Source organism: Ambystoma mexicanum, chromosome 2q (genome assembly GCF_040938575.1).
Source record: "Ambystoma mexicanum isolate Mex_15411 chromosome 2q, UKY_AmexF1_1, whole genome shotgun sequence".
NCBI lineage: Eukaryota > Metazoa > Chordata > Amphibia > Caudata > Ambystomatidae > Ambystoma > Ambystoma mexicanum.
This window is the reverse complement of record NC_090924.1, coordinates 1,349,182,408-1,349,209,208: the sequence shown is the minus strand read 5'-3', so window position 1 is coordinate 1,349,209,208 and position 26,801 is coordinate 1,349,182,408. Positions and strand designations below refer to the sequence as shown.

General features: G+C 48.1%; 1 protein-coding gene across 1 annotated transcript in view; it reads left to right on the top strand.

Annotated features, from left to right (window-relative positions):
* The window catches only part of DYNC1LI1 (dynein cytoplasmic 1 light intermediate chain 1), a 1,016,060-nt gene that overhangs the window by 127,179 nt on the left and 862,080 nt on the right, over nucleotides 1-26,801 (top strand). Inside the window, exon 2 of the mRNA XM_069648812.1 lies at nucleotides 5,766-5,839. Within this exon, the coding sequence (XP_069504913.1) occupies nucleotides 5,766-5,839 (74 nt within the window). The remainder of the gene's footprint in view (nucleotides 1-5,765; nucleotides 5,840-26,801) is intronic.

The following is a 26,801-nucleotide window of genomic DNA, read 5'->3' as shown; positions in this document are numbered from 1 at the left end:
ACTTCCCTGGGAAGAGCCTTGCCACCAGAGGTGAGGGCTCGAGATATTCTGCAGATGGTCATCAGATTTCAGAATGCCCAATATCTCCCAGCCTACGACTTTCTGAGGTTGCTAGGCCTCATGGCATCCTGCATATTTCTCGTGCCGGAGGCTCGCCTGAGAATGAGATCCCTCCAGTGGGCACTGAGAACTCAGTGGTCACAGTTCTCAGGAAGGATGACAGATCTCCTTCGGATCCCGGTCAAAGTAGCCCGAGACCTTCAGTGGTGGGCCTGTCGGGAGAACATCCTGAAAGGAGAAATGTTTTGGCAACCATGGCCGGAGATAACAGTAGTCACGGATGCCTCACTCACGGGGTGGGGAGCTCACGCCAACGACTTGACCATCAGCGGTCGTTGGTCTCCATCGGAGTCCAGACTACATATCAACCTGTTGGAGCTGAGAGCCATCAGACTAGCGCTGAAGGCTTTTCTGCCGTCTGTACGGGGAAGAAACGTCCTAATAATGACGGACAATACAGTGGCCATGCACTACCTCAACAAAAGAGGAGGCGTAGGCTCACTACCACTGTGCAGAGAGGCGATGCAGCTCTGGTTTTGGGCAATTCAGGAAGGAATCTCTCTATCGGCAATTCACCTAGCCGGAGAGAAGAACTTGACAGCGGACGCTCTGAGCAGGCAGAGCACAGTCTCTCACGAGTGGGAGATAGCTCAGGAAGTCCTTCAAGAGATCTTCGCCCTTTGGGGAACCCCTCAAGTGGATCTGTTCGCCACCAGTATCAACAGGAAGTGCGACAGATTTTGCTCAAGGGAATTTCCCCCGAGAGGAGCTCTAGGAGATGCGTTCGTAGTGGACTGGGAGTTCCCACTTCTGTACGCGTTCCCTCCGGTCCCTGTCATTCCTCAAATGATCAGGAGGTTGAGAAGGTTTCGGAAGACCATGATCCTAATTGCCCCGGATTGGGCCAGGAGAACGTGGTACCCGGACCTTCTAGACATGTCCATCTGCCCTCCAATTCGACTGCCATACAGAGAGGATCTTCTCTCGCAGAAGGAAGGTCAGGTTCTCCATCCAGCCATCAAGACCCTCAACCTTCACGCTTGGTGTCTGAAAGGTTGAGGTACAAGGATTGGGACCTTCCGGATGATGTTATGGAGGTGTTGCTTTCGGCCAGAAGGCCGGCAACTAAAACTCTATACCGCTGCCGTTGGAACAAATTTTGCAGCTGGTGCAGAGAAAAGAATATTGAACCCTTTTCTTGTGGTACACCTATGGTGTTGTCATTCTTACTTTACCTGGCTAATTCAGGCCTACAGGTTGGCACAATTAAGGGCTATCTCGCAGCGCTATCAATCTTTAAGCGCACTGCAGAGGAGCCTTCATACTTCAAAATTCCATTGGTAATACAATACCTAAAAGGATTAACTAATGTTTATCCCCCGAAACCTTTTCAAGTTCCCTTATGGGATTTAAACCTAATTTTAAACTTCCTAAAGGGTGCCCCTTTTGAACCACTACACTCTTGTTCATTGAAGCTTCTCACCCTCAAAACTGTTTTGCTAATAGCATTGACATCTGCTAGAAGGGTTAGCGAGTTGCAAGCCTTATCGTGTAAACCTCCACATACAATCTTTTACAAGGACAAAGTTGTTCTTCAGGTGAAGCCTAACTTCCTCCCGAAGGTAGTCTCGGAGTTTCACATCACTCAGAAGATTATATTACCTTCTTTCTACCCTCCTCCTCATCCGGGGAAGGAGGAAGAGAGACTGCACAGGCTGGACCCTAAGCGAGCCTTGAGCTTTTATATCAGCAGATTGGCTAAGATCAGACAAGCAGACCAACTCTTTGTAGGTTATGCAGGACATAAGTTGGGCCTTCCAATAACAAAACAAACCATCTCCAGATGGATTATTTTAGCCATTCTGGAGTGCTACAAATTGGCAGGAAAGGAGCCTCCTCAAAATCTAAGGGCTCATTCTACCAGGGGTATCGCAACATCCTCAGCCCTTCAAAGAGGGGTGCCAATTCGAGATATATGTGCGGCTGCCACATGGTCGTCCGCACATACATTTACCAAATTCTATAGCCTGGATTCCTCCTCTAGTCAAGAAACTAGATTCGGCAAGGCTGTGTTACACTCTGTCCATTCTGGAAGGGTAACATAACTTTTATTACTCCCGCCTCCAGTCACAATACCACTGCTATGGGAGTCTATCTAAGATAAGGAATACGTCGGAGGACACAATCCCTTCGAAGAACTAGTTACTCTTACCTTGTAACGTTCTTTCGATGGGATGTTCCTCCGACGTATTCCTTATCGACCCTCCCATCCATCCCCGCAGTATGACTTCCTGTGGGTTTGCAGCCTATGCTCCTTCAAGGTGATTAGTCTAATCCAAAAAACATTACTGGGGACTACAAAACGGAACTGAGCAACGGACGCTGCGCGCGGCCTTTATAGGCAGGATGACGTCGACGTCGGCACGGAGGCCGTCGAGGGTCATCGACTCGGCGATCATCGACGCGCAGCGCCCTCTGGCGAAAAAATTTTCCGAGGCCAGCAAAGCTGAAGGATTTCTATCTAAGATAAGGAATACGTCGGAGGAACATCCCATCGAAAGAACGTTACAAGGTAAGAGTAACTAGTTCTTCTTGATTAAAGTGCCACCCCCTTGGATCCCATGGTAAACCCTGCATGCTCCACCACTGAATATCCTGCCCTCCCCATAAGGTCACACACTGTACCCAGCATGAGTCTCTTGCAATAGCACTATGTCTGGTGGTGCGCCACAAATTTCACCACTAGCCCCTGTTTGATCTGATCTAAGAGCCCATTGACATTCCATGACATCTAGCTGAAGGACTTGTTCTTCAGCTTATCTACCGCCGCCATTCCCATCTTGCGCACAGCGTCCCTGGCCCTGGAGCCCTGCATGTGCGATGGGGCCCGGGGGTTGCCCCTCTGTTTAGGGTGTGGTGGGCTCGCTCCACCGAGAAAAAAAAGTAACAGCCTGGATGGCACCATCCACTCAGTCAACCACTCTTTGAAATACAGCTCCATGGAAGGCCCTATCTTCTCCGGGAGGCCCAATATCCTTAGATTATTGCGACGGGCCCTTCCATCGGGGGGGGCCTGCATCCTCCACCTTGTCTTCTAAGAGCTTCATTCTACTCTTCAGGTCTTGATTATCCTTCAGCATCGGATGCATTGCGTCCTCCACCTCAGATCCTTTGCTCTGCTTCCCCCACTCTAGTCAACATCTTCTGTAGGTTGTGTCGCCGGAAGCTGACCTGCGCTCCCACTGTGACCACCTTTTCCTCCAGCAAGGATTTGGAGTCCTGGATACCAGCCAGAAGTTCACGCAACATGGGCGAGGCCTGTGGGGTGCTCAGTCCATCCTTGCCTGCACTGGTATTTTCTCTTTTGCTGTAGCAGCACCTCTACCCAGTGAGTACCACTCTGCTCCCTACCACTCGGGCCGTTCCCTGCATACTGTCTGTTCGGGTACTTCCGGTTCCACTCCTTGCCACCTCTCTCCTCGCCCCCTGCTATCTGGGACACAGCTGTGCCAGTGCACACGCCCTCTGTGTCTTCGACCACCTTCTGCGCCATGTACCTTGCAGGTCTTGCGTGGCAAGGTAAAACTTGCCCTCCCTGCTGCTTGTGTGCTCTGGTGTACTGGCCCCTGGTCAGGGCTATATCTTACTTCCTTCTTCTGGTGAGTGCCTTCCTGCCTTTGGCACCTTATGTTCAACTGTAGCGCTTACTCCTCCACTCCTCCACGCTCCTGAACACGTTTCACCTGTGGGCTTCAGCAGTCTCCAGCCCACTGATTTTTGGTATCGCCTTCTCTTCTCACAGCATCTCCTCGGCTCTCTCAACCTGGCTCCCCGTGGTGGTGGTGGTGGTGGTGGGGGGCGGGGAGGGTGGGGTGGTCGTGGGGGGTGCAGACGCAGCTCCTGTTTAAGTAGCGGGCGGGAGCCAGACTGTCACCAGCTCCTGCCCCCTCCAATGCATTCACCGGTGTTGCTACGGGACCGCTCACCTAGATCCAGCTCCCGCACGGGTCCCGAATTTCAGGCTGTTTACGGCGGCTCTGTCTCTGTGACCGCACCGCCAATGTCGGGGCCCCTCATAGGTTCCATGCGGTGTGCTCCAGCAGCAGCCCCCTCTTCACTAGCCATGGCGGCCGTCCCCCACATGCTATCTTTCCTGCACCAGCTCCACGCAAAGCGGGGCCAAGATCTCTCCACTGGTGCACAATCGTCTGTACTGCTCATCTCACTCCCCAGCCTTTCCAGCGACTGTTTCTGCCCTGCAGGCTGCAATCTGTGATGTTGTGAGGCACTTACGGCCTTGCCAGTCCGCTGTCACAGCGTAGCTGGAAGCAAAGGGGACTACCTCGCCATCTTCCCCAAAAGCACGCCCCTTACTACGCAATCTTATGCCAACACGTGGACTCTGAAATGGAACAAGGTTGACAATTACACTTCTACAAAGACACATGATGGAAGCTTATGTGATCGATGGAACTTGGATACTGTTCTTATACCGCGCATACCTCTCATTTCATCTGATACATTTAGCCTTTTCAATGACCCAGTCACACGTACCTATGCCCTCTTCCTGGAACAGATCAGTGATGATGCCGATATTTAAGAAGTGGGACAGAAGTGACCCTATCTATTGCCGACCGATATTGCACTTTAAGATCAGCTAGAACTGTGTATGTTACGCCAAGAACAGCTAGTTAACTTGGAACTCTGTGAGGTGCGCCGTTTACCTCTTTGGTTCAACTTAAGATAATTAGACCTGTAAACCATAGTTGCTATGTATTTTCCTTTTTTTTAAATTCCCGCCTTGATACTTGAGTATGTGATGTTTTCTTGTAAAACTGATGGCAGATTTTGATACAATTTAGGTTTTATTTTGGATACATTTTTTGACATCAACACGTAATGCAATGCGGCTTTTGAGCTGATCTTTGATATTAAATAGTACAGAAACGAATAGTGTAATGTATGGATCAGGACAGTTGTATCGTCAAGATACTTTGTTTTATTAACAAGGGTATATAGTTGGAGCATGGACACACAATCATTTTGCTTTCTAGTATATTTTATTGCTTGCTTGTAACTTAAACCACAAGCTACCAGGAGCTACTTTGACTCCCCAGGCACACGTACCATAAATGAAGAACTTTGTGAAATTAACTCTAGGTATTTGGGGATGTTTCTTTGCATTAGCACACATCAAGAACACATTTAACCAATAATGGGTCATTTATCATTGACCTGGTTTATAGCATACCTCCTGTTCGGACGTTATGTTTGCAACTCAACAGGTGCTCCACGTACAAGAGGTAGCTCTTGCCCAAGAGGTAGCTCTTGCCTACTGGGTGATGCCAGATAGCTAGGAGTTACTTTTAGCTCCATCGGGATCTATCCTTATTTCGATCCCTTTTATATTACACACTTTACATGCTTGTATTGTAACCTCATTTGTAACATCCTCTATTTAAACCACCATACACACAGATTTATTTTGCCTAATTAAGTGTTTGTGTGTTTTTGTTTATCACGTACTTTTTATCCTTTCTTTTTAAAACCTAGTGCACCATTTATTCTTCAATGTTAATGTCTTTTCTTGTCAATATTTATAGCATACTTGTGTATTACGTATTTACAAATGATATTCTATTATGTATAAATTGTGAACCGCACATAAGGACCAATGTGTGTCCTTCATTCCTGCTGCATTCTAGGTCTTCCATACTGAGTGAAGTTTCCACACGGTCCCGTTCCAAGCTGCCGCCGGGAAAGAGCGTCCTGCTATTGGGTGAGTGTGGGCCACTGTAGATCTTTCAAGTGAAGGGATTACTTTGTAAAGGCAGTGCGTGTACTGTGCCATCTGTTACTTGGGCGGGGTAATAAGTCTTCCACCGGAGGCCTTCTTCCGAATGTTTGGGCGGGGGTGGAAACCTGTGATGCATCTGGTTTATCTTCTAGCCCTCACCACACCTGTAATTAACACAAAGCGTGTTCTTATGCAATTGTTTGCCGGCTGTTTTGAACGCTTGTCGAGTGCTGCAATGCCTTTTTATTTTTATGTTCATCTTTTTTATTTTGATGTAATTGAGGGAATATGATTTTAATTAACCGTGTGTATTATGCTGGTGTACGTTCTGTGGCTTTTTAGGTAATTCATTTTATATTATGGACTGTGAACTATACTACAAACCATCCCTACCTAAGAAAACCGAATGAACGTATAGTAATGGTGATTATTTTAGTTTACAATAAACTATAATGTTGTAATGTGTTGAACAGTATGTGTTGGGGGGGAGGGGAGTTGCTGGGTTTTGGACGTTGGGTGAAGGGCCTTTATTTTGTCATACTGGATATGTCTTGCGCAGACTCAGATGTATAAACTATGATGTACTGCAAAGGTCCTACAACACTTTGAATCAGAATAAGTTTGTGCCAGGATTGTAAATGATCATCCAAGTGGTGTGTTCGTGCGGTCTCTGATCGGAAAACGAATTGTACGTTTATTTTATTATATTTTTTTCATAATATTTTATTGGGTTTTACAGAAGAGCATTACATTGATCATAAAAGCAATCGCAGAACAGCATTCATTAGATATGTTAGAGCGATAATGTCTCTCGGGAAGACCGGTGTGAGGGGGACCAGATTGTTGGATTGGGCATTACTGTCCATGGCCTATCCTGTCCTCAGTCTCCAAGTGGGTTACGGTATGATGGGTAGCTATGACGTGAGGCTGTGGTTCAGTAAAGCGGGCTGCTTTGGAGCCATCTGGTTAACGGAGGCCTCCTGGTGAGGGCCGGAAATTTGGCGGCGTAGTCCATAAATGGGTCCCATAAGTTTAGGGCTCAATTCAGAGAGCCTGTTCGGATCGCAGTGATTTTTTTCGGCCACCACTATGTCTCAACATTTCGCCCACCAAAGTGCCACGGATGGGCCTTCTTTATTTTTCCACACCAGGGCCATTGCTATTTTTGCTGCTAGGAGTAGGTGCGTACATAGCCTGGGGATTTGGCCTGAGATTGGGAATGCATCGTCACCTCTGTTGCCTAGAAGAATGATTCCGGGATCCCAAGGGATGGAGAGGCCCGAGATTTCCTTGATGTGTTTGATTACCTCTCTCCAGTATATTTCCGCCTTCTGGCATGTCCATACCATGTGGAATAATGAGCCGGGAGCTGGACACCCTCGCCAGCAGGTTCTGGGAATATTTGGATTGGCCTTGTTGATTTGAGCAGGAGTTGCATAGTACCTGTAGCAGTTTATAGCCCCCTTCTCTGTTTGTGATGCATTGTGAGCTTTTATGCAGTCTGGCCCAAATTTTTCCCCATTCTTCGACTTCAATTTCTTTTCCCAGGTCCTTTTCCCATTCAAGCATATATCTTTAATTTTTAGAGGGGTCTGCCCTGTCTAGGAGTCGGTAAAGGGTTGAGGTCCTGCCTTTGCTTGTAGGGGACGCTAAAGATAGTTCCAATGCTGTTAATTCTCTAGAGTATTTCTCCCTGGTTACTCTGTGGGACAGCCACTGGCGGATTTGGGCATAGTGGAATCTTTCCCGTTCATCTACCACGAATTTTGCTTTGCACCTTTCAAATGAGATGGGTGCTCCTGCTTCCAGGAAATCACTAGTCTTTTGTAAGCCACCTTCTATCCAGGGTTGGAAGCCGTGAGTTGACAGGCTGGGGAAAATTCAGGGTTATTCCAGATGGGAGTAAGGAGGCCCAACGATCCGCGGATGCCCCATTTTCGGGCTGCTTCCTTCCAGCAGCGGACTGTTATCGTTGCCAGTAGGGGTCCACTGTTTGCTTGTGGCTTTATGGTTGGTAGGTGTGGGAAGGCTGAGGGTGCTACCGGCCACCCAGATTCTTCGAGTTGTGACCATTTCGGTTTGTCTGTCTCTTGTGCCCAAGTGAAGGCGTGAGACAGTTGTGCTGCTAGGGTGTATCTGGCTAGATCGGGTACTCCCAGACCTCCCTGTGGTATCCCCCTCACCATTATTCGTTTGGCTATGTGAGGTTCCCCCCCACCCCATACGAATGCTTGGATTTGCTTTTGTAAGGCTGCCAGGGCTGGACCCGGGATATGGATTGGGAGTGCTGTGCATTGGTACAGCCATCTGGGGATCAGATTCATCATAATGGCTGTGATCCTACCAAACCAGGAAATTTCCTGGGGCTTCCACCTTTTGAGATTATTTTGAAGACCTCTGATCAGTTGTGGGAAGTTGCTTGAATACAAGCGCAATGGGTCATTGGGGATGTGTACCCCGAGATAATCGATTGGACCGGTCGACCATGGGATTGGCATTAGAGGGCTGAGAGTGTCTTTTTCTTGTCTAGAAAGGTTAACCGCCAAGGCTGCGGATTTGGACAGGTTTACCGTGAACCCTGAAAGAGCCCCGAATTTTGAAATCTCCTCCCACAAGGCTCCCAAGGACGTTTCCAGGTTTGTCGCTGTTATTAGGACATCGTCCGCGTATAGCGCTATTTTATATTCATGGCCTCCCACGGATAACCCACTTATACTGGCGTTTTGCCTGATTCTTGCAGCGAAAGGCTCCATAGATAGAGCAAAGATTAGGGATGAGAGTGGGCACCCCTGTCTAGTGCCCCTGGATATGTGGATTTTGCTAGACCTGGTGCCATTGACCCGCAGCTGTGTGGTGGGAGATTGATAGTTGGCCATTATCCATGTGAAAAAATTTGGGCCCAAGTACTCCAGGACTGGCCAGATATACCCCCAGTCTACCAGATCAAAGGCTTTGTGTGCGTCTAAAGATATGGCGGCCATTCCTACCTTTTAGTTTGTGAGCGCTCTCGATGATGTTTATCGTCCTTCTGATATTGTCGTGGGTGCCTCTCCCAGGGATGAATCCTGTTTGGTTTTGATCAATTAGGGTTGGTAGGATTGGTCCCAGCCTACTAGCTAGGACTTTGGCAAAGATCTTCCCGTCGTTATTCAGGAGTGAGATAGGTTGGTAGGAGGCGGCTAGTTCGGGGTCTTTTCCAGGTTTATGTAGCAGTACAGTGAGTGATTCTGCCATTAATCCGGTTATTGACTTTGAGGCAATGAAAGAGTTAAATAGGACCGTCAACTGAGGAGCTAGGATTCTGGGGGAGGCTATGGTACTCAGATATTCTGGCAGATTGTCTAGTGCCGTGGGATTCCCGGACATGATTGATTTATGGTGATTCATCAGTTCTTCGTGTTTTTTTTTTTTTTTGGGGGGGGGGGGTTTATTTTTTCGTTTTTTTTTCTGCCTCGGAGTAGAGCATTTTTCCATCTCCCCCTCTTGGTTTCAAAATATTGTTTCGGCTACAGATTTTTTTAAATTTTTGCGCTAGCACTTTGTTTGCCTTGTTCCCTTTGCTGTAATAGAATTGCTTTGTAAATGCTAAGGCTTTCACTGTGCGATCGGCACAATGCATTCGCAGCGCTGTTTTAGCTTTACCCAGGGCTCTCTCCGTTTTTCTGGAGCTGTGTGATTTCAGTTTGTTCTCTAATTGCTTTACTTTTTCCTCCAGCTTAGCTGCCATGATATTCGAGACTCTTCTCTGTTCTGCTACGGCACTGATCAGTGTGCCTCTGACGACTGTTTTCATGGCATCCCAGATGATGTTGATGGGAGAATTCTCTGTCGTGTTTTCATTGAAATAGTTGGAGATTGTTTCTTCAGTTTCTGATCGGATGCATTCATCTAATAGCAATGAGTCGTTAATTTCCCAGTGCCTTTGAACAGGGTGTTTTTGGCCTGAGATGGCTAGTTTAGCAGAACCTGAGGCGTGATTCGATATCATGCAGGTGTGGATTTCTGCGTTGTTAAGACATGGGAACAGGACTCCAGATATTAGTATGAGATCTATTCTTGAGAAGCCTTTATGCACACAGGAGTAGTGAGTGTAGTCTCTCGAGGTGCCATTGAATAGCCTCCATGCATCGACAGATTCGGTTTCTCTGAGCAATTTGGCTATTGACAGTGCTTGTGCAAAGTCTGTGTTCGTGGGGGGCAAAGTTTTATCCATTTGTGGGTTTGGCATGCAGTTGTAATCTCCACTCATGATCAGGTGGCCTTCGCGAAAGGCTAGGATGATTGGAATTAGGTTTGTGATGAAGTTGGCTTGGAATGTGTTGGGGCCATAAATTGAAACTATGGTGATAGAGAGTTCTTCAAATAGGCCCTTTAGAAGGAGGAAGCGACCTTCCGGGTCTCTTTTTATGGTGATTTTTGACAGTGGGACTCTGTCGCTTAGTAGAATTGCTACTCCTCTTTTCTTTCCAGAGGAGGCCAAGTATGCTCTGTTTTTATACCTACTGATTCTCACCAGGTTTTCGTCTTCCTCCAGTAGGTGAGTTTCTTGTTGAAGTACGATGTCTCCCGATAATTGTCCCAATCTGTGTTCTACTGATTTGCGCTTTCTTGGCAAGTTCAGGCCTTGGACATTCCATGTGAGTATTACTATCTCACTTGTATCAGCCATTGATATTTACTTTAGCGTTAGATGTGCCTCGGTCCGTGTCCTCCCCCCGGGGCCAAGAGTCTGCTAGAAGAGATCGCTTGCTGCGTTGGTCTGGTGAAAGCTTAGTTGCTGTTGCGTCATGCTGCAGTGTTGACTGTGAGGCCTGAACCCGTGGGGTTCGGCGTGCCCGTCCCTGGGCTGATAGCCCTGTTAACCTATCTCTCCCCTCCGTCCCCCCCCCCCCCAACTTGAACTGGTAGTAGAACCATTGTCCTGCTGCCACTTGGGAACTGGTGGCACCAAAGCGTTTGGCGTTGGGTAACTGTGCCGCTGAACTAAAGTATGTTGGAACTCAAACATTGCTCCCGCACTGTTGGCGTGTTTGTGAGTAAATGTCTCTGAGGACTTTATCAATGTAAGGTGCTTGAATAATTGTGAGCTGTGTTAAATTGCCTCATCTTTAGACTGGTTACCTGTAAAGGGTGTTAGCCCGAGACTAGAGTGCCAGGACTCAACAGAGTTATTGCTGGTTGGTCATCCCCGATTGTTGTCTGTCTTAGGGGGACCCCGAAGTCTGCGCCGCCTGCCGGTTATTTACCATTCTACTGTGGAAGGCTTTCCCCAGGGGGGCGGATTGGTTCTTCTGATTCCGACTCCCTGTCTGATCTTCTAAGGCCCATGAATTTATCTGCCTCTTTTGGTGTGTGAATTTGTTTCAGAGCTCCTTTCCACTTGTATTTGACTGAGGTCGGGGAATCCCCATTGATACGGGATCTTTCTTTCTCGTAACCATTCCGTTAGAGGTCGCATGATTTTCCGCTTTTGGAGAGTAGAGGCAGCCAAGTCTTGATAGAGCGAAATTGTGGATCCCTGCAAGGTGATCTGGTGCATTTGCCTCGCCTCTCGCATAATTTCCTCCTTTAATTGCAAAAATGGTTTCTAACTAGGACGTCCGGGGGGAATGTAGACTCCCGTCTTGGGGAGGTTCTGTGTACCCGATCCAGCTCCAGGGGCGCACTGTCTGGAAGTGTGATTATGAATCGGAGTAGGTTCGAGACACAGCCTTTTTAATTCTGCGTCTGGAATGGAGGATGGAATCCCTCGTAAGCGAATGTTATTCCTCTGAGAGCGGTTCTCTGCATCCTCCCGATTTGCCTCTAGGAGGTTGCATCTTGCTTCTAAAGCTGTAATCCTGTCCCTGTCCTGTTCGTCTCCAAATCTTTGGTCACAGACCTCGGATTCAAGCTCGGCCGTTTGGCATTCTACTTCTCCCACCCGCTTATCCAGAAAGTTGATTTCGAAGGGATTGTGTCCTCCGACGTATTCCTTATCTTAGATATCTCCTTCCAGCTTTGCTGGCCTCGGAAAATCTTTCTCTAGAGGGCGCTGCGCGTCGACGTCCACCGAGTCGATGTCCCTCGACAGCCGCTGTATCGACGTCGACGTCATCCTGCCTATATAAAGGCTGCGCGCAGCGTCTGTTGCTCAGTTCTGTTTTTCCACGCTTACTCAGTGCCTCGGAATATCGTTGCTCAGTTTCGTAGAGAATTTATCCTATTTACCTCGAGATCCATACTCGATGGCTTCCTCGTCGGAACCGACAACCCCTCAGTCCGGCTTCAAAAAATGCTGAGACTGTGGGAAAAAGATGTCGCTGACTGACCCTCACAGAGTTTGTCTGTGGTGTTTGGGAGCTGAACACCATTGTTCGGAGTGCGAGGACTGTATGTCCATGACAGCTAAGGCCCTGAAGGAGCGTAGGGGGAAGCTGGAGAAAGGTAAGACTTCAAAAGCTTCTTCTTCCTCGACGAAGTCGAGACATTCGTCTCCTCGTCACCATTCGAGCTCCAGGGCTCGGAGTGGGTCCCATCACTCCTCGAGATCAATGCACTCGAAGAGGAGACGTCGAAGATCCCCTTCTTCGTCCTCCTCTTCCTCTGTTTCTCCTAAGAGAATCCCTTGCCCCACGAAACATAGTTCCCGGGCTGAATGGGAGGAATTCCGCAAAAATATGATGAGCGTCTTCGAGAAAGCGGTTCGACCCCCTCAAAGACTGCCAAGAGCGATGCTCTGGTCGAAAGACCCGAAGGTCAAAAACGTCGTGAGTCGCAGTACCCGGCAAAGGAAGCTTCTCGAGTGCGTCACGAACCCTCGAGTAAAGCTATGACCTCAACCTTCTTCGAAGGTTCCGTCAACGCCGTCGACGAAGATTCCATCGACGCCGAGGTCGGTGTCTGTGGGATGTTTCTTACCCATGCATCCGAGCCCTACCTCAAAAACTGTGCAGTACTGGCATTGAAAACATCATGACGGCCAGAGCTTCCCAGAAAATGCACAGGGAAATGCATGAAGAATAGGCTGCCACTCATTTTTGCCGATGTTATGGGCACAGAAGGGCACTGCCTAAAACCACCATTGGACTACCCACACAGTAGCCTGAAACCATTGGGAATGGCAATGCTGATTGCCAAAAGCAACCTAGAATTGTGGGGAATTCATTTTCTTAAATCCCAAAAATGGGTGCATTACCAGTACTCGCCACTATCAGAAAGCCGGCGGTTTAAAACAACACCAGACATTTGTGTAAAACTGAATAAATGAACCCAAAACAGGCCAAAGAAAGACTTACTGAGAGGTGGATCCAATGTAAAGTTATATTCTGAAGTGACTTGAAGGTTTATAACAAGACTGGCTGAGCTGTGGATTTCAGCAGTTTAAGTAAATTTGGACTGAAAGACACTAAAAATCTAAATGTTTAAAAGAAATGAGTGACCTACTTTTGAGTGTCACATAGGTTGCAATTGTTTAAATGTCATAGTTTTAAACTTAGAATCAGCATTTTAGCTGCATATGTAAGAAATGGTTAATTTTATTTGAATGCAGAAAACTGGGTAACTAAAAGTGACATTAGCTGGGGCCTGGCTTAAGGAACTGAATTCTGCCCACCAGCTACCCCCGACAGGAGATGAGACTTGCACAACAGCTGTGTTCCCAGGCCTAGCTGCTTTTTGATGCTCCCACCAAAAGGGATATGACACTTCTCTGATTGAATTACCTGGGCTCTGCAGGAAATTGAACAAAGCCCTGTCCTGACTCAGGCAAATGTTTTATTGGTGGGGGTCGTAAATGTGGCTTCCTCCTGGAAGGAAAGGGGAGGAGCACTGCCTGTGAGAGCAAGCTGGCTTGGCAGAACTGGAAAAACCAGAAATTCAACCTTGTGCTGGGGGGAAACCACACCCCTTTGGGGCCAGAACATAACTCTAAAAAGATGGATCATTCATAGAGCGGACTTGTGAAAATTATTTAAATGATACCATAATTCTTGTGATTTTTCTGCCCACATTTTGAGAGGTTTTTAGAACCGGTGGTATGATCTGGGGGCAAACTAGCAGTTAGGAGGGTATTCCTTAAAATGTATGCATGTTAAAAATCTGACACTTCATCACTTAATGTCCATACTCCTTGCGCACATGTGTGTAAATTTGGGGTAATGTCCGATATTACGAAACCAGTTAAAAAGTGCAAATGTTGCCATTTCTGAATGCAAGCTCCCAGGAAGAGCAGATTTGGACAGGGTATACCTCCTGTGATATGTCATGGGTGCATGTAATTTTAAACAAATGTGTACCTGTGTAAATATGTCTTTTGATCAAATATAGATTGTGTGTAAAGTTGACAGGGGTGGGTTCTCTGTATCATAAATAGACCTCATCATGATGACACTTCATTTCATTCCCCCAATCAAGGGGAAGAGGATGAAGTGGCCAATGACAAGTGGAGAGGGGTAGAGCTTCGTGATGCTGCACACACACCCATTTTCAAAACACATAAAAGCAGACAGTCAGGACAGATAGGGACCTTCAAATCCATTTGCTGCGGGACACTCTGCCGGGAAAATCCATACTTTACCTCCATCAACCTTCAGAGAGCCAACATAGAGACTTCAATCTATCCACCTTCAGAGACCAAGACTTTACTTCAGCATTTGTAGCAGAGAGGTCAACTACAAGCTAAATCCCTCTTTAGCAGGCCTCAAATCATTGCCACTATCACAGCCAGGCGAGCTGTTTGAATTCTTTGCAAGAACTCTTGCCATTTGCCAGAGAGCAGTGTTGTATCCAGAGAGAGACCAGCTGAACCGGAGACCGCTGTATCCGGACCCACAGACCTGATCAGAACCAGAGACCCAGACCAGACCAGCAGAGTAGAGCTGACCCAGACCGCTGTTCGCAGAACCAGAGAGCTGACCCAGACGCTGTGCGCAGAGACTGTCCGTGGCGAGTGAAGAAAACCTGACCAGATCTGTGGCGAGGCCCATTCTATTTCAAAAATATATTGTGAGTACCTAGCAGAACTGTGCAGAAACAATCTCCTAGTTAAAATAATATAATTCAATCTATTTTAATCTAAGTAGAACTGCCTCCTAACTGTCACCTGTCATTTGCAAAGCTGTCACCTGTCATTTTCTAGTTGCTAGCTGTCACTTGTCTTTTTGAACTTTAAAATTTCAAATCTGAAAAATGACCTTTACCATATTGCTCATATCTCCGTGACCGTTTGTCTTAGAGACTTGCAGTAACTTTCCTCTGAAAGCTGGGAACCTTGGCTTTTCAACGAACCTAGAACCGCATTCCTATTCCATACACGTTCGACGCAATCGCGAAAAACACACTCGCGAATTTTCACACATGGAGAAATTTGCAAATCGCGGCAAACAGCAGTTCTTGCTTTCCTTGCTAAAATTTCGTTTGCCTCTTAAGAAACATCCCTGAATCATTGCTAGAGTGAGCCTGGACTAATATTAACTAGATACCACTCACCCTGAACCTCTAGGGGGAATTAAAAGCATTTTAGCATATTTTTCACTTCATTGCCAGCACATATAAAGCATTTTGGGCCTGTGTTTCAAACTTCTGTAGTCTAAGCTTGCTGGGGTGAACTGAATTACATTTGATTGCATTTCTGAGAACTGTGTGCTTTCCTTCCATTGCATAAAGGGGGGAGGGGATTGCCAGAGAAAAGTCATTACATTGTTTTGTTGAAATCATATTGAGTATTTTCTGTATTGCATTTTCATTCAACATTGCATCCATCTGAACTTATATAAAGCATTCTCTACCACCTTATTCTTCTGTTCCTATTCACAAGTGTGCTAGTGCCAGACTATCCATTATTGATTACTGCTCAGATTCAGTGTGATATTCAATTATTAATTTATTATAAAGCGTGATATATATATATATGTATATATATATATATATTGTTTAAATTATCAAATAAACCTTTAAACTTGCAAAACAGAACTACTTCTTGGCTCAGTGGGGTCAAGGGGATTCCAAGAGAGGTGTGTTTATATAGGGGTAGTCATCCAGAACGCATGAACTGGACATAAAGATATATCAATAAGTGTTTCCATTCAGTATCCCAGACTAGGCATTGACTTAGCTGTAGTGTTGAATTGAATCCTCTTGCATGTCTTCGACGCTGTTGTCGAAGGGACCTTCGACACACGGGTCTGTCGACTCGACGCCATCTTCGCCACCGGTGTCGACGCCAAGGAAAGTCATGGTTGCGACGCACTCAGTGGCTATCCCCAGGTCCTCGATGACGATGGCGTCAAGATTGTCGACTTCCTCGAGCAGAATCCCAATTCTATCAAGGTCCTCGAGGCCTCCGCCTTTGTTTTCGACGCCACTCCCGAAGCCTTCGGCGTCGACGACATCGACGTTTTCGAGGCCAATTACAAGTTTGGCACCCTCTGCCTTGGAGATGGGTTTCACACCCTTTGTGAGTTCAGAACAATTGAGAACTATGTCCTCAATTATGGAAGAGGGAGAACTATCTGAACAGGAAGACACATTTGAGTTGCAGGGACCTGCAACCCCAGTTGAAGAGGAGTTATCCTCAGAAGAACGCAGGTTAAAGGATCTCCATGATTCCTTACATGAGGCAAGTGGGTTAGACACTTCCCCTGAGGTGGAGTTTGCTAGGCCAGACCCAGGGGAGCATGCTGAAACCCCCTATAGAGCCTTAATGGCCAGGATCACAGAATTTACGGGGTGGTCAACACCTTCACAGGCTTTCCAACAAGATGACCTCACGGATATTCTTGATAAAGGTCCACAGGAGGATCCTGTAGTGCCCTTTCATAAAGCTCTTCAGAGGAAAATCATGATGAACTGGGAAACCCCAGATGTCGTCCTGGCAGTAAATAAAAAACTGTCTACTAAATGCAGGGTATCTTCTGCAGACCCGGAGTTTTTGTCAAAACACCCATCCCCAGAAAGTCTGGTGGTACAGGCAGCATTTTCTACTGATGTCACGACTGCTTACCCTACCGTTCCACAGGACAGGGACGATAAGAAATATGATGCTATGGCAAAGAAAGTTTTTTTGGCATGTAGCATGGCATTAAAATCTGTTAATGCTACTTGCACCCTTGCTAGATTCAGCCATACACTTTGGGAGTGTGCTTCTACAGCGGCTGACTGCATCCCAGAGGGAGAAGAAAGGGAGGCGTTCCTAAATATCATACAGGACGGTAAAGACGCCATGTGCGAATCCCTCCAGACGGGCATTGATTCGGCTGACAGTATCAGCAGAGCAATGGCGGCAAGTGCAACAACCAGGAGATTCGCTTGGTTGAGAAAGTCTGGTTTTGCCCCAGATGTGCAAGCCAGGCTCTTGAACATGCCATTCGATGGCTCTTCTTTGTTTGGGAAAAAAGCGGATGACAGTTTAGAAAAACTGCAAACATCAAAGGCAGCAGCAAAATCCCTAGGCGCTGCAATCCGTCAGACACCTTTTCGTCCCACAGGAACCTCTGCGAGGGGCAAGTCCTTTCGCTTCTACTCCGCATTCGGAAGAGGTAGAGGATGACCGGCTCAAAGAGGACAAAGAAGAACTATCCGAGGTGGACGGGGTAGATATTCAAAGGCCGCAGCAACAGCAGGTGCCTCTTTACCATCGGCATCTGCATCAGCCGCCCCAAAACCACTCTGAGGACTTCCCTCACAAGACACCTGTAGGAGGCAGGTTAACTCAACATCTGGCGGAATGGCAGGCTATCACGTCAGATGCTTGGGCATTGGAAATAGATGTCCAAGGTTACTGTCTGCCTCTCCTACGCATACCTCAGAGTCATCCACCGGGGATCAGCTCTCAGAAAGCTCCAGATCCGCTCCTCTTGCAGGAAATTTTAGACCTGCTAGAGAAAGGTGCCATAGAACCGGTACCTGTAGCGGAGAGGAACAAGGGCTGGTACTCCCCTTACTTTCTCATTCCAAAGAAAGACTGAGGACTGAGACCCATCTTGGACTTGCGAGAATTGAACAAATTCCTCAGGAAAGACAAATTCAAGATGGTCACTCTTTCTCAGATCCTCCAGGCCCTTCAGTTCCAGGACTGGTTGGTATCTCTGGACCTTCAGGACGCTTATTTCCATGTGCCTATCCATCTCAAGCACAGGAAATACCTGAGGTTCGCAATTGGCAACTCTCATTATCAATTTCGAGTGCTGCCATTTGGGCTGACCTCCCCCCCGAGGGTCTTCACCAAGTTAATGTCGGTAGTGGCAGCAGGTCTAAGGAGGGAATGGATTCACGTCTACCCCTACCTGGACGATTGGTTGATCAGGGCTGTATCTTCGGAACAAGCTCAGATTCAGCTAAATCACGTTTGCCACTCCCTTCACAGACTGGGCTTCTCCCTCAATTTAAAGAAGTCACAAATGATACCATCGCAGAGACTCCAGTTCATCGGAGCGATCCTGGACACTTCCCTGGGAAAAGCCCCGCCACCAGAGGTGAGGGCTCAAGATATTCTACAGATGGTTACCAAGTTCCAAGATGCCCAACGTCTCCCAGCCTTCGACTTTTTGAGGTTGCTAGGCCTCATGGCATCCTGCATTTTCCTTGTGCCAGCGGCTCGCCTGAGAATGAGATCCCTCCAGTGGGCACTGAGGACTCAGTGGTCACAATTCTCAGGAAGAATGCCAGATCTTCTTCAGGTTCCCGACAGGGTGGCTCGAGACCGTCAGTGGTGGGCCTGTCAGGAGAACATTCTGAAAGGAGAACAGTTTTGGCAACCCTGGCCGGAGATAACAGTAGTCACAGATGCCTCACTCACTGGGTGGGGAGCCCACGCCAACGACTTGACCATCAGCGGTCGTTGGTCTCCATCGGAGTCCAGACTACATATCAACCTGCTAGAGCTGAGGGCCATCAGACTTGCGCTGAAGGCGTTCCTGCCAGCTGTACAAGGGAAAAATGTCCTGATAATGACGGACAACACAGTGGCCATGCATTACCTCAACAAAAGAGGAGGCGTAGGATCACTACCCCTGTGCAGAGAGGCGATGCAGCTCTGGTTTTGGGCAATCCAAGAAGGAATCTCTCTATCGGCAGTTCACCTAGCCGGAGAGAAGAACTTGACAGCGGACGCTCTGAGCAGGCAGAGCACAGTCTCCCACGAGTGGGAACTAGCTCAGGAAGTCCTTCAAGAGATCTTCGCCCTTTGGGGAACCCCTCAGGTGGATCTGTTCGCCACCAGTGTCAACAGGAAGTACGATCTGTTCTGTTCAAGGGAATTTCCCCCGAGAGGAGCTCTGGGAGACGCGTTCATAGTGTACTGGGAGTTTCCGCTTCTGTACGCGTTCCCACCGGTCCCCGTCATTCCTCAAATGATCAGGAGGTTGAGAAGATTCCGGAAAACCATGATCCTAATTCCCCCGGATTGGGCCAGGAGAATGTGGTACCCGGACCTTCTAGACTTGTCCATCTGCCCTCCAATTCGACTTCCACTTAGAGAGAATCTACTCTCACAGAAGGGAGATCAGGTTCTCCATCCAGACATCAAAACCCTCAACCTTCACGCTTGGCTTCTGAAAGGCTGAGGTACAAGGATTGGGACCTGCCTGATGATGTTATGGAGGTGTTGCTTTCGGCAAGGAGGCCAGCAACAAAGTCTTTATACCGCTGCCGTTGGAACAGATTTTGCAGCTGGTGTAGAGAACAGAATATCGACCCCTTTTCATGTGGTACACCAATGGTTTTGTCCTTCCTACTCTATTTGGCGAATTCAGGCCTTCAAGTTGGCACCATTAAGGGCTATCTCGCAGCGCTATCCATCTTTAAGCGCACTACTGAAGAACCATCCTATTTCAAGTTACCCTTGGTAATACAGTTTCTAAAGGGGTTAACTAACGTTTATCCCCCAAGACCATTCCAGGTCCCCCTATGGGATTTAAACTTAGTCCTAACTTTCCTGATGGGCACACCTTTCGAACCACTCCATTCTTACCCTTAAAACTGTTTTTATTAATAGCACTTACATCTGCTAGAAGGGTGAGCGAGTTACAAGCTCTTTCTTGTAAACCCCCTCATACAATCTTTCACAAAGACAAAGTTGTCCTGCAAGTGAAGCCTAATTTCCTCCCAAAGGTGGTTTCTGAATTCCATATCACTCAGAAGATTACCCTGCCATCTTTCTATCCTCCTCCTCATCCGGGAAAAGAGGAAGAGAGGTTACACAGGCTAGACCCTAGAAGGGCTTTAAGTTTTTACATCAGTAGACTGGCTAGGATAAGACAGGCAGACCAGCTGTTTGTAGGCTACGCAGGTCACAAGCTGGGGATACCGATAACTAAGCAGACCATTTCCAGATTGATCATTCTAGCCATTTTGGAATGTTATAAACTGGCAGGAAAAGAGCCCCCTCAAAATCTTAGGGCTCATTCGACCAGAGGTATTGCAGCTTCATCGGCCCTCAAAAGAGGAGTGCCGGTGAAAGACATATGTGCGGCTGCCACATGGTCGTCCGCCCATACCTTTACACGATTTTACAACTTGGATTCCTCCTCCAGTCAAGAGACTAGGTTTGGAAGGGCAGTATTGCACTCTATTCATCAATAAAAGGAAGCATGAAGTCAGTACTCCCACCTCCAATAACAGAATACTGCTATGGGAGCCTATCTAAGATAAGGAATACGTCGGAGGACACAATCCCTTCGAAGAACAAGTTACTTCTTACCTTGTAACGTTCTTTCGATGGGATGTTCCTCCGACGTATTCCTTATCGACCCTCCCATCCATCCCCGCAGTACTACTTCCCTTGTTGTTGCAGCTTCCGCTCCTTCAAGGTGATTAGTCTAGTCCAGACAGAAAAACGGTGGGCTACAAAACGGAACTGAGCAACGGACGCTGCGCGCCGCCTTTATAGGCAGGATGACGTCGACGTCGATACGGCGTCTGTCGAGGGACATTGACTCGGTGGACGTCGACGCGCAGCGCCCTCTAGAGAAATATTTTCCGAGGCCGGCAAAGCTGGAAAGAGATCTCTAAGATAAGGAATACGTCGGAGGAACATCCCATCGAAAGAACGTTAAAAGGTAAGAAGTAACTTGTTCTTTCTTCGTAACCTCTTCTGTGCTTTTTTAAATTTCTTTGGTCAGAGCCGACAGTAGGTCTTGTAAATCGGCTTTAGTGACCGTTTGGGATGGGCAGTGGGCTGATGCGGGAACCGTGGACATGGGATTGTTGGAGGAGTCTTCTGGTGGGCCTCCCTTTCTGGATCTCTCAGTAGTGGTGTTAGCCACTAAGGAGACAATATCTGTTTGTTTAGACGCCTTGCTGCTTTTTGACATTTTGATGCTGTTGGGTCTTTGTAGCAGGCTTTCCTGCGTGGGATTTTTGATATTCTCCACAAGGGGAGAGCTCGGAAGTCTTCTTTAAGTACCTGCCCCGTCAGGCACGGCCCAGGGAGCTTGATTGTCGAGTGGGGGCTGTGGTATATTTTCAGTTGCCCGTAGCTGATTGTGGTGGGCCTTGGCGAACCGTATGATGGATCCTGGTGATAGGGGGAGGTGCGGTGAAGTGCCAGGTAGAGGAGGCTTGAGGGAGTACCCGAGGCAAAGTGGGGAGGGCCAGCAGCGTTCAGTGATTGTGTGAATCGGGAGCCCGTTTGGAGTAAAGCTTTGGAATGTGACGGACTGAGGCGGGTATCCCCTGCCCCTCCCCGCTCCTCACTTTAAGGGGGCTGGTCTGATGTGCTTTCCAGGGGGCACGGGGACTCCGTGTTACCCCACGAGACTTTAGAAGTTCAGGCCAAGTATGCTGTGAGCCGAGTATGCTGTGGATCGAGGGTGGGCAGGCTAGTGGTGGTTCTCAGTGCTCAGCAGTCTGCTGGGCTGTAGATCTTGATGGAGTCAGGCTGCGGCGCCCAGATGGTGCAGATAACGCATTGTGGCGGGCTCCTCCGCCTAAGGCTGGTGTCTGGCTGGGTAGGTGGGTCACTGCCACTGGAGCGGCCGCCAGGAGAGAGAGGCTGAGAGCGCCAGGCAGGGGCCCACGGAGCATGACGCTCCCTGCTCGCAGCCCTTCCCAGGGAGACCAGCTCCGGCCAGGACGACTCCAAGGGGAGCAGCATATGATTCAATCCCCGTGCAGGATGGGGGGGGCAGGGGAGGAGGCGCACTGGCAACGGGAGTGTGAGCCGGGTCTGAGAGGCCCCCCAAGTCGGGGACTCGCGCCGGTCGCGGTGTGGACTCCGTCAGAGGTGGCGCAATTTTTCGCTATCACGCCGCCTTCGCTTTTTTGAATCACAGAGCTGTTCGAGACATTCGGGCTTGGCAGTGAGCGCAGGTTTCAGGGCGAGATGCTGGGTGAGCCAGTGCGGGATGGAGAGCTGGGAGTGCTAGGCGGCTTCGTTTGCCTTAGCGCGCCTGCCCCTCCCCCTCATGGAGGTACTCCTGCTTTTGCTCCGCGGCCGCCATCTTACTTTCGAGCGGGTCCCGTGGGAAAGAACACGCCGAAACTCTGCAATTCGGCAATGGAACAGGGACCCGCTCGATCGACAGTCGCAGCGTGGATTCATGCATGAGGCATTCTAATTTTGCCTCATAGCGGGGTCTGGAAGCGGCGGTGGCGGCGGCGACGGCGTGATGGGCCAAGCAGGAGCTCCTAAGAAGCCATGCCATTCACGGCAGCTCCGAGCCACGCCACCGAGTTGTACATTTAAGAAAAAAACAAATGTGCCCCCCGCCCTCCAACAGCTCTTTCAAATAGTGTCACTTGTTAAAGCAACCCTTAGGCTTGCAGGAGATGTACACACATGCTCTTTTGAGTTCAGTTGTGACATAGGAAAGGTGATACCCTCTGTTCCTACCTGTTCTAGGTGTAGTTACTCCACCAGAAGTGAATGAGGGGCGTACTCTTGGAATCCCACTTATTTCCTGGAACAAAAAACAAAATCCCACCAGATGGGTTAGTTAACTGGAATATGTACAGGGATTAGAAAATATATGCTCCTGCGATACCTGTTATTGTCGAGACCCCTTATAAGGCCTCCTTTATGTAACTTTGATAAATAATTGCATGATGGATCAACCCATCCTCCCACCCTTGTTTTTATTAACTCTGGGAAGAACAGTGTCAATACTGACCTTTTCATGTCCCGCATATCGGGGCTAAAGGTGTCTGTTTATATCTGCATATTATGAGTGACTATGGGGCACAACCACTGTATGTCAACTACACCCCTCTGAACTGCCATAAACTGTGTACCATCTGACCTTGGAATCGCTGAATGCACAGAAGGGATGTTTGTGGGAGTAAAGCTAAAACCACTCCTCACAATAAATACTCTCCTGTCGTCCTCCTTTGTAACCCTGAGATGTTTCCTAAACGCCTCGTCAAAGGTCTAAGCAGATACAATCACACTACCCAGGCTCTCAAGAACCTTCACTGGCTCCCACTGCACGCACAAATCACCTTCAAGTCTTGCTACATAGTCTACAAGGCAGCTGCCCTCAAGCCACTCAGCTACCTTGCAAAAAAACTAAGCATCTCTGGCGAATAGCGCACCACCAGAAGCCAGGACATGTGCAGACTTGAAATCTGCAGCTGCAAAAAGGAAAGGACCAGAAAACGAGCCTTCGAATGGATTGTCCTCTCACGTATTCCTCATCCTTGATATTCGTTATCCAGCTCCAGCTGCTTCAGAATTTATTTTCAGCAGAGGGCACTGTGCGTCGATGCAGTCGTATCTATGTCCCTCGAGGGCCTCCGCCTCAAGGATGTCATTGGCATATATAGCATGCGCAGCGCCCGTTGGCTGCAGTTCATTTTTTTTCCTGAGTAAGTTTACGCTTCGAGAACTATGGCGCGCTTCAGTAGTTCCTTGGTGAAATATACAAAAATGTCTTGGTCTTCGACACAGTCTACCCCGAAGACCGGGTTTAAAAAGTGTCAAGACTGCAGTTCCAAGATGTCGCTAATGGATCCACATAGAGTATGCTTGTTGTGTCTTGGTGTGGAGCACAAGACCTCGGCCTGCTCGAAATGTCAATTGATGACCGGAAAAGCTCTGAAGGAGCACTAGGGGGAATTGATGGTAGGTAGAAACCCTAAAAAAAATCCCCATCAACTACACAGTTGAAGAAACCTTCTGACGATGCAAGAGGCGACTCTCCTCGAAGAAAGGAGGAGTCGAGGTCAAGGAGTGGCTCCCACCACTCCTCTTCATTGAGTAATTCGAAAAAGTGGCACCATAAATCACCAACTTCGATGTCCTCGTCTGACCCCTCTCCTGAGGGAGCTATATCCTGTCCCACTGTTAGGGAGAATTCTCTGTTTAGGCTGAATTTCCCTACCTAGTGAGTCCCCCAGCAGCTTTGCTGGATTTCTGGGGTTTAATTTTTTTCTCCTGCCAAGAGTGAGACTCTTTTACCCTCACTCTTGGACATGTTGAAGTGTGTTTTCTTGGTTAAACCTTGTGTTGAATGGGCTATGGGGTCTTTTACTCCATAGGGCCTCATGTATTTTTGTGATGTGGGTCACACAGCACCCTCTGTGCCGTGACCCAGGGGTGTCCTAGGGACTCCCCAACATAGACTCCATACCCTGGGACTGACTACTGTCTCCCAGGGCATGTAAAGTCACCAAAGACTTTGCTAGTCTTGAATCCTGAACAGAACCAGTACAAACCATCATATTGTGGACGTACTGGCTGGGGCAATTCGATTGCCCCAGGGTCTGTTAGTCGAGGGGGCACGTCTCCGTCCCCCCTGATCGAGTTTTGGCTGGTGGCAGTGGAAACTACTTTTTATATTCGACCGCGAATATTTCCCTATGGGATTTCCCATTGTTTTAGGCTAACACATTTAATTATTTATTTACGGTAGCCTTAAACATACCGCCGGTTTATATATTTATTTTTATAACTCCGGTTGGGACTTTTTGCCAAAACTTGATTCTAAAATGGCGTTGGTGTTCGCCTCTGTAACTCTGACCCAAAGTGGAGCCCTTTGTTCCACTTTTGGCGGGCTTCTCCACAGAAGCCCTCCAAAGTGGTGCCACTCTGTCTGGGGTACTTAGGAGGGGTGGAGGGGGATTTAGGCACCCTGGACTGAGTTACCTTGGTAACTCAAGTCGCACTCCGTCCTGATTGGCCCAAGTGGTGAGCCGCCCGGCTCACCACTTAGCATGTTTGAGTGACAGCTAGGCTGGGTGAATGGGGGTTTGCTGCATAAAAGCAGGGCTTTGGGGACTGGGACTTCAGAAGTCGCCACAGGACCAAGAATCCGACGAGGGAAGAGCTGAGCCGACCTGCTTCGACGACACCACCCGGTGGAGCCCTGCTGAACCGTCTCACCACTTTTTCCCGACGACCGAGGAGAACTCTTAACGGAGTGGCTCCTTCCCTTGACTGGTGGGGACAACCAGTTTTCGCCTTCTTTCCGTTCTTTGAGGTATCTCGTGGCCGCCTTGCCTGTGCCAAGCACCCCGGCAACCGGAATACCACACTTTACCCCCCTACCGCGAAAGTCGGTACCAACCCTTTAACCGGAGGACTCCGCGGCTGGTTTCTTCCCGGGCAGTGCAACGACCCTCCTCTTCTGCTCTTCAGCGAGAACTTCTTCTCCCCTGACCGACGTCGAGCCCTGCTGCCACTGCCTGGAACAACTGCCACCGCTGGAGGATCCTTTCCGCTTAAGGTACTGTGTTCCGCCTGGCTTCCCTTGCCACCGACTGTACGGGGTAGAGATAGTCCCCGGCTTTCGAACCTGGGAGTGCCTGGGACACTTTGGCTAAACTTTCTGAGCCACTCTAAAACTCTTTTTGACTCTTTGCAAGACTTGAATCTCTAACTAACAGTGTGATCTTGGGCACCTTTTCGCTCCGGCTACTCTAAGAGTGGGCCCTGCCTAGTGACTTTTGCTCACCTGTGACTTTGTGCTTCTTTAAGCCTATTGCAAGTGTTCTGGACCTTAGAGTGGTGTGTTTAACCTATTTCTGCTTTTTCTCTCCCTTTCTTGGAAACTACTAGAGTGTCATCTAACGTTAAGCACTCACCTCTGTTTTAATTAAGTGGTGTTTACCTAGAGTTGTCTAGATAGGAGAAAGGATTGAATCTACTTTCATTATAACTGTGTTGAAGTGCTTTTACTATATTTTTGCTAGAGTGTTTTTAACTTATGTGTATTTTAAATAAATAACTATATACTTTTGAAACCAAGCTCTGGTCAGTGTTTGCTTGTGCTATTGTGTTTTGGTACATATTGTGTATACTTTGCATACTGCCTAACTCTTCTTGAGGGAAGTCTGACTGCTCAGCCACAGCTACCAGGTAAATCTGGGTGGTACAGACTGCTACCAAAGGGGTTTACTGCTCTACCTGTAGTCTTAAATCTTTTGCAGTGTTCCCCAAGGGAACTGCACAGGTTTCTGCCTAACACTGGTGTACAGCGGTGGGATTTGTATTGAGTATACATTTTATTGTGCTTTAGATACCTTAGTGCAACTAACCACAAAGCTTAGCACTGAAAAAGTAAAACCTCTAACATGTCAGTTATAGAAAGCTATAGTCAAGAGTCCCTTGCAGCCAAAACTGCTGATTGTTTAAGAGTACTCTGTAAACATAAGGATCTCCTGACTAAGGGCAAGAAAATGGAGCTGATTGAAAGATTGTTAGCTAACCAAAGTCTGGGTGATGGTTCAGGGGAACCTACCACTCCAGCAACTGTAGATGACAGTGTTGAAGTTAACATGGAGCAAAATGTTGATGATTCTGAGGAAGAGTCAGAAGAGGAGGGTGAGGCTGTTGTAACTGTCCCCCCTAGGCCTCTGCCTGCTCTACCTGCTGTGCCTACTGGACCTTTACCAGGTCCCACATTTAGTCCTCAGTACTTTGAACTGGAGAAAATGAAGCTAGAATTGGAGTATAAGAAACTTAATGCTCAAACTGACAAAGAACTAAGGCTAAGGGAAATGGAGCTCAAGTATGACTTAGAAATGAAGA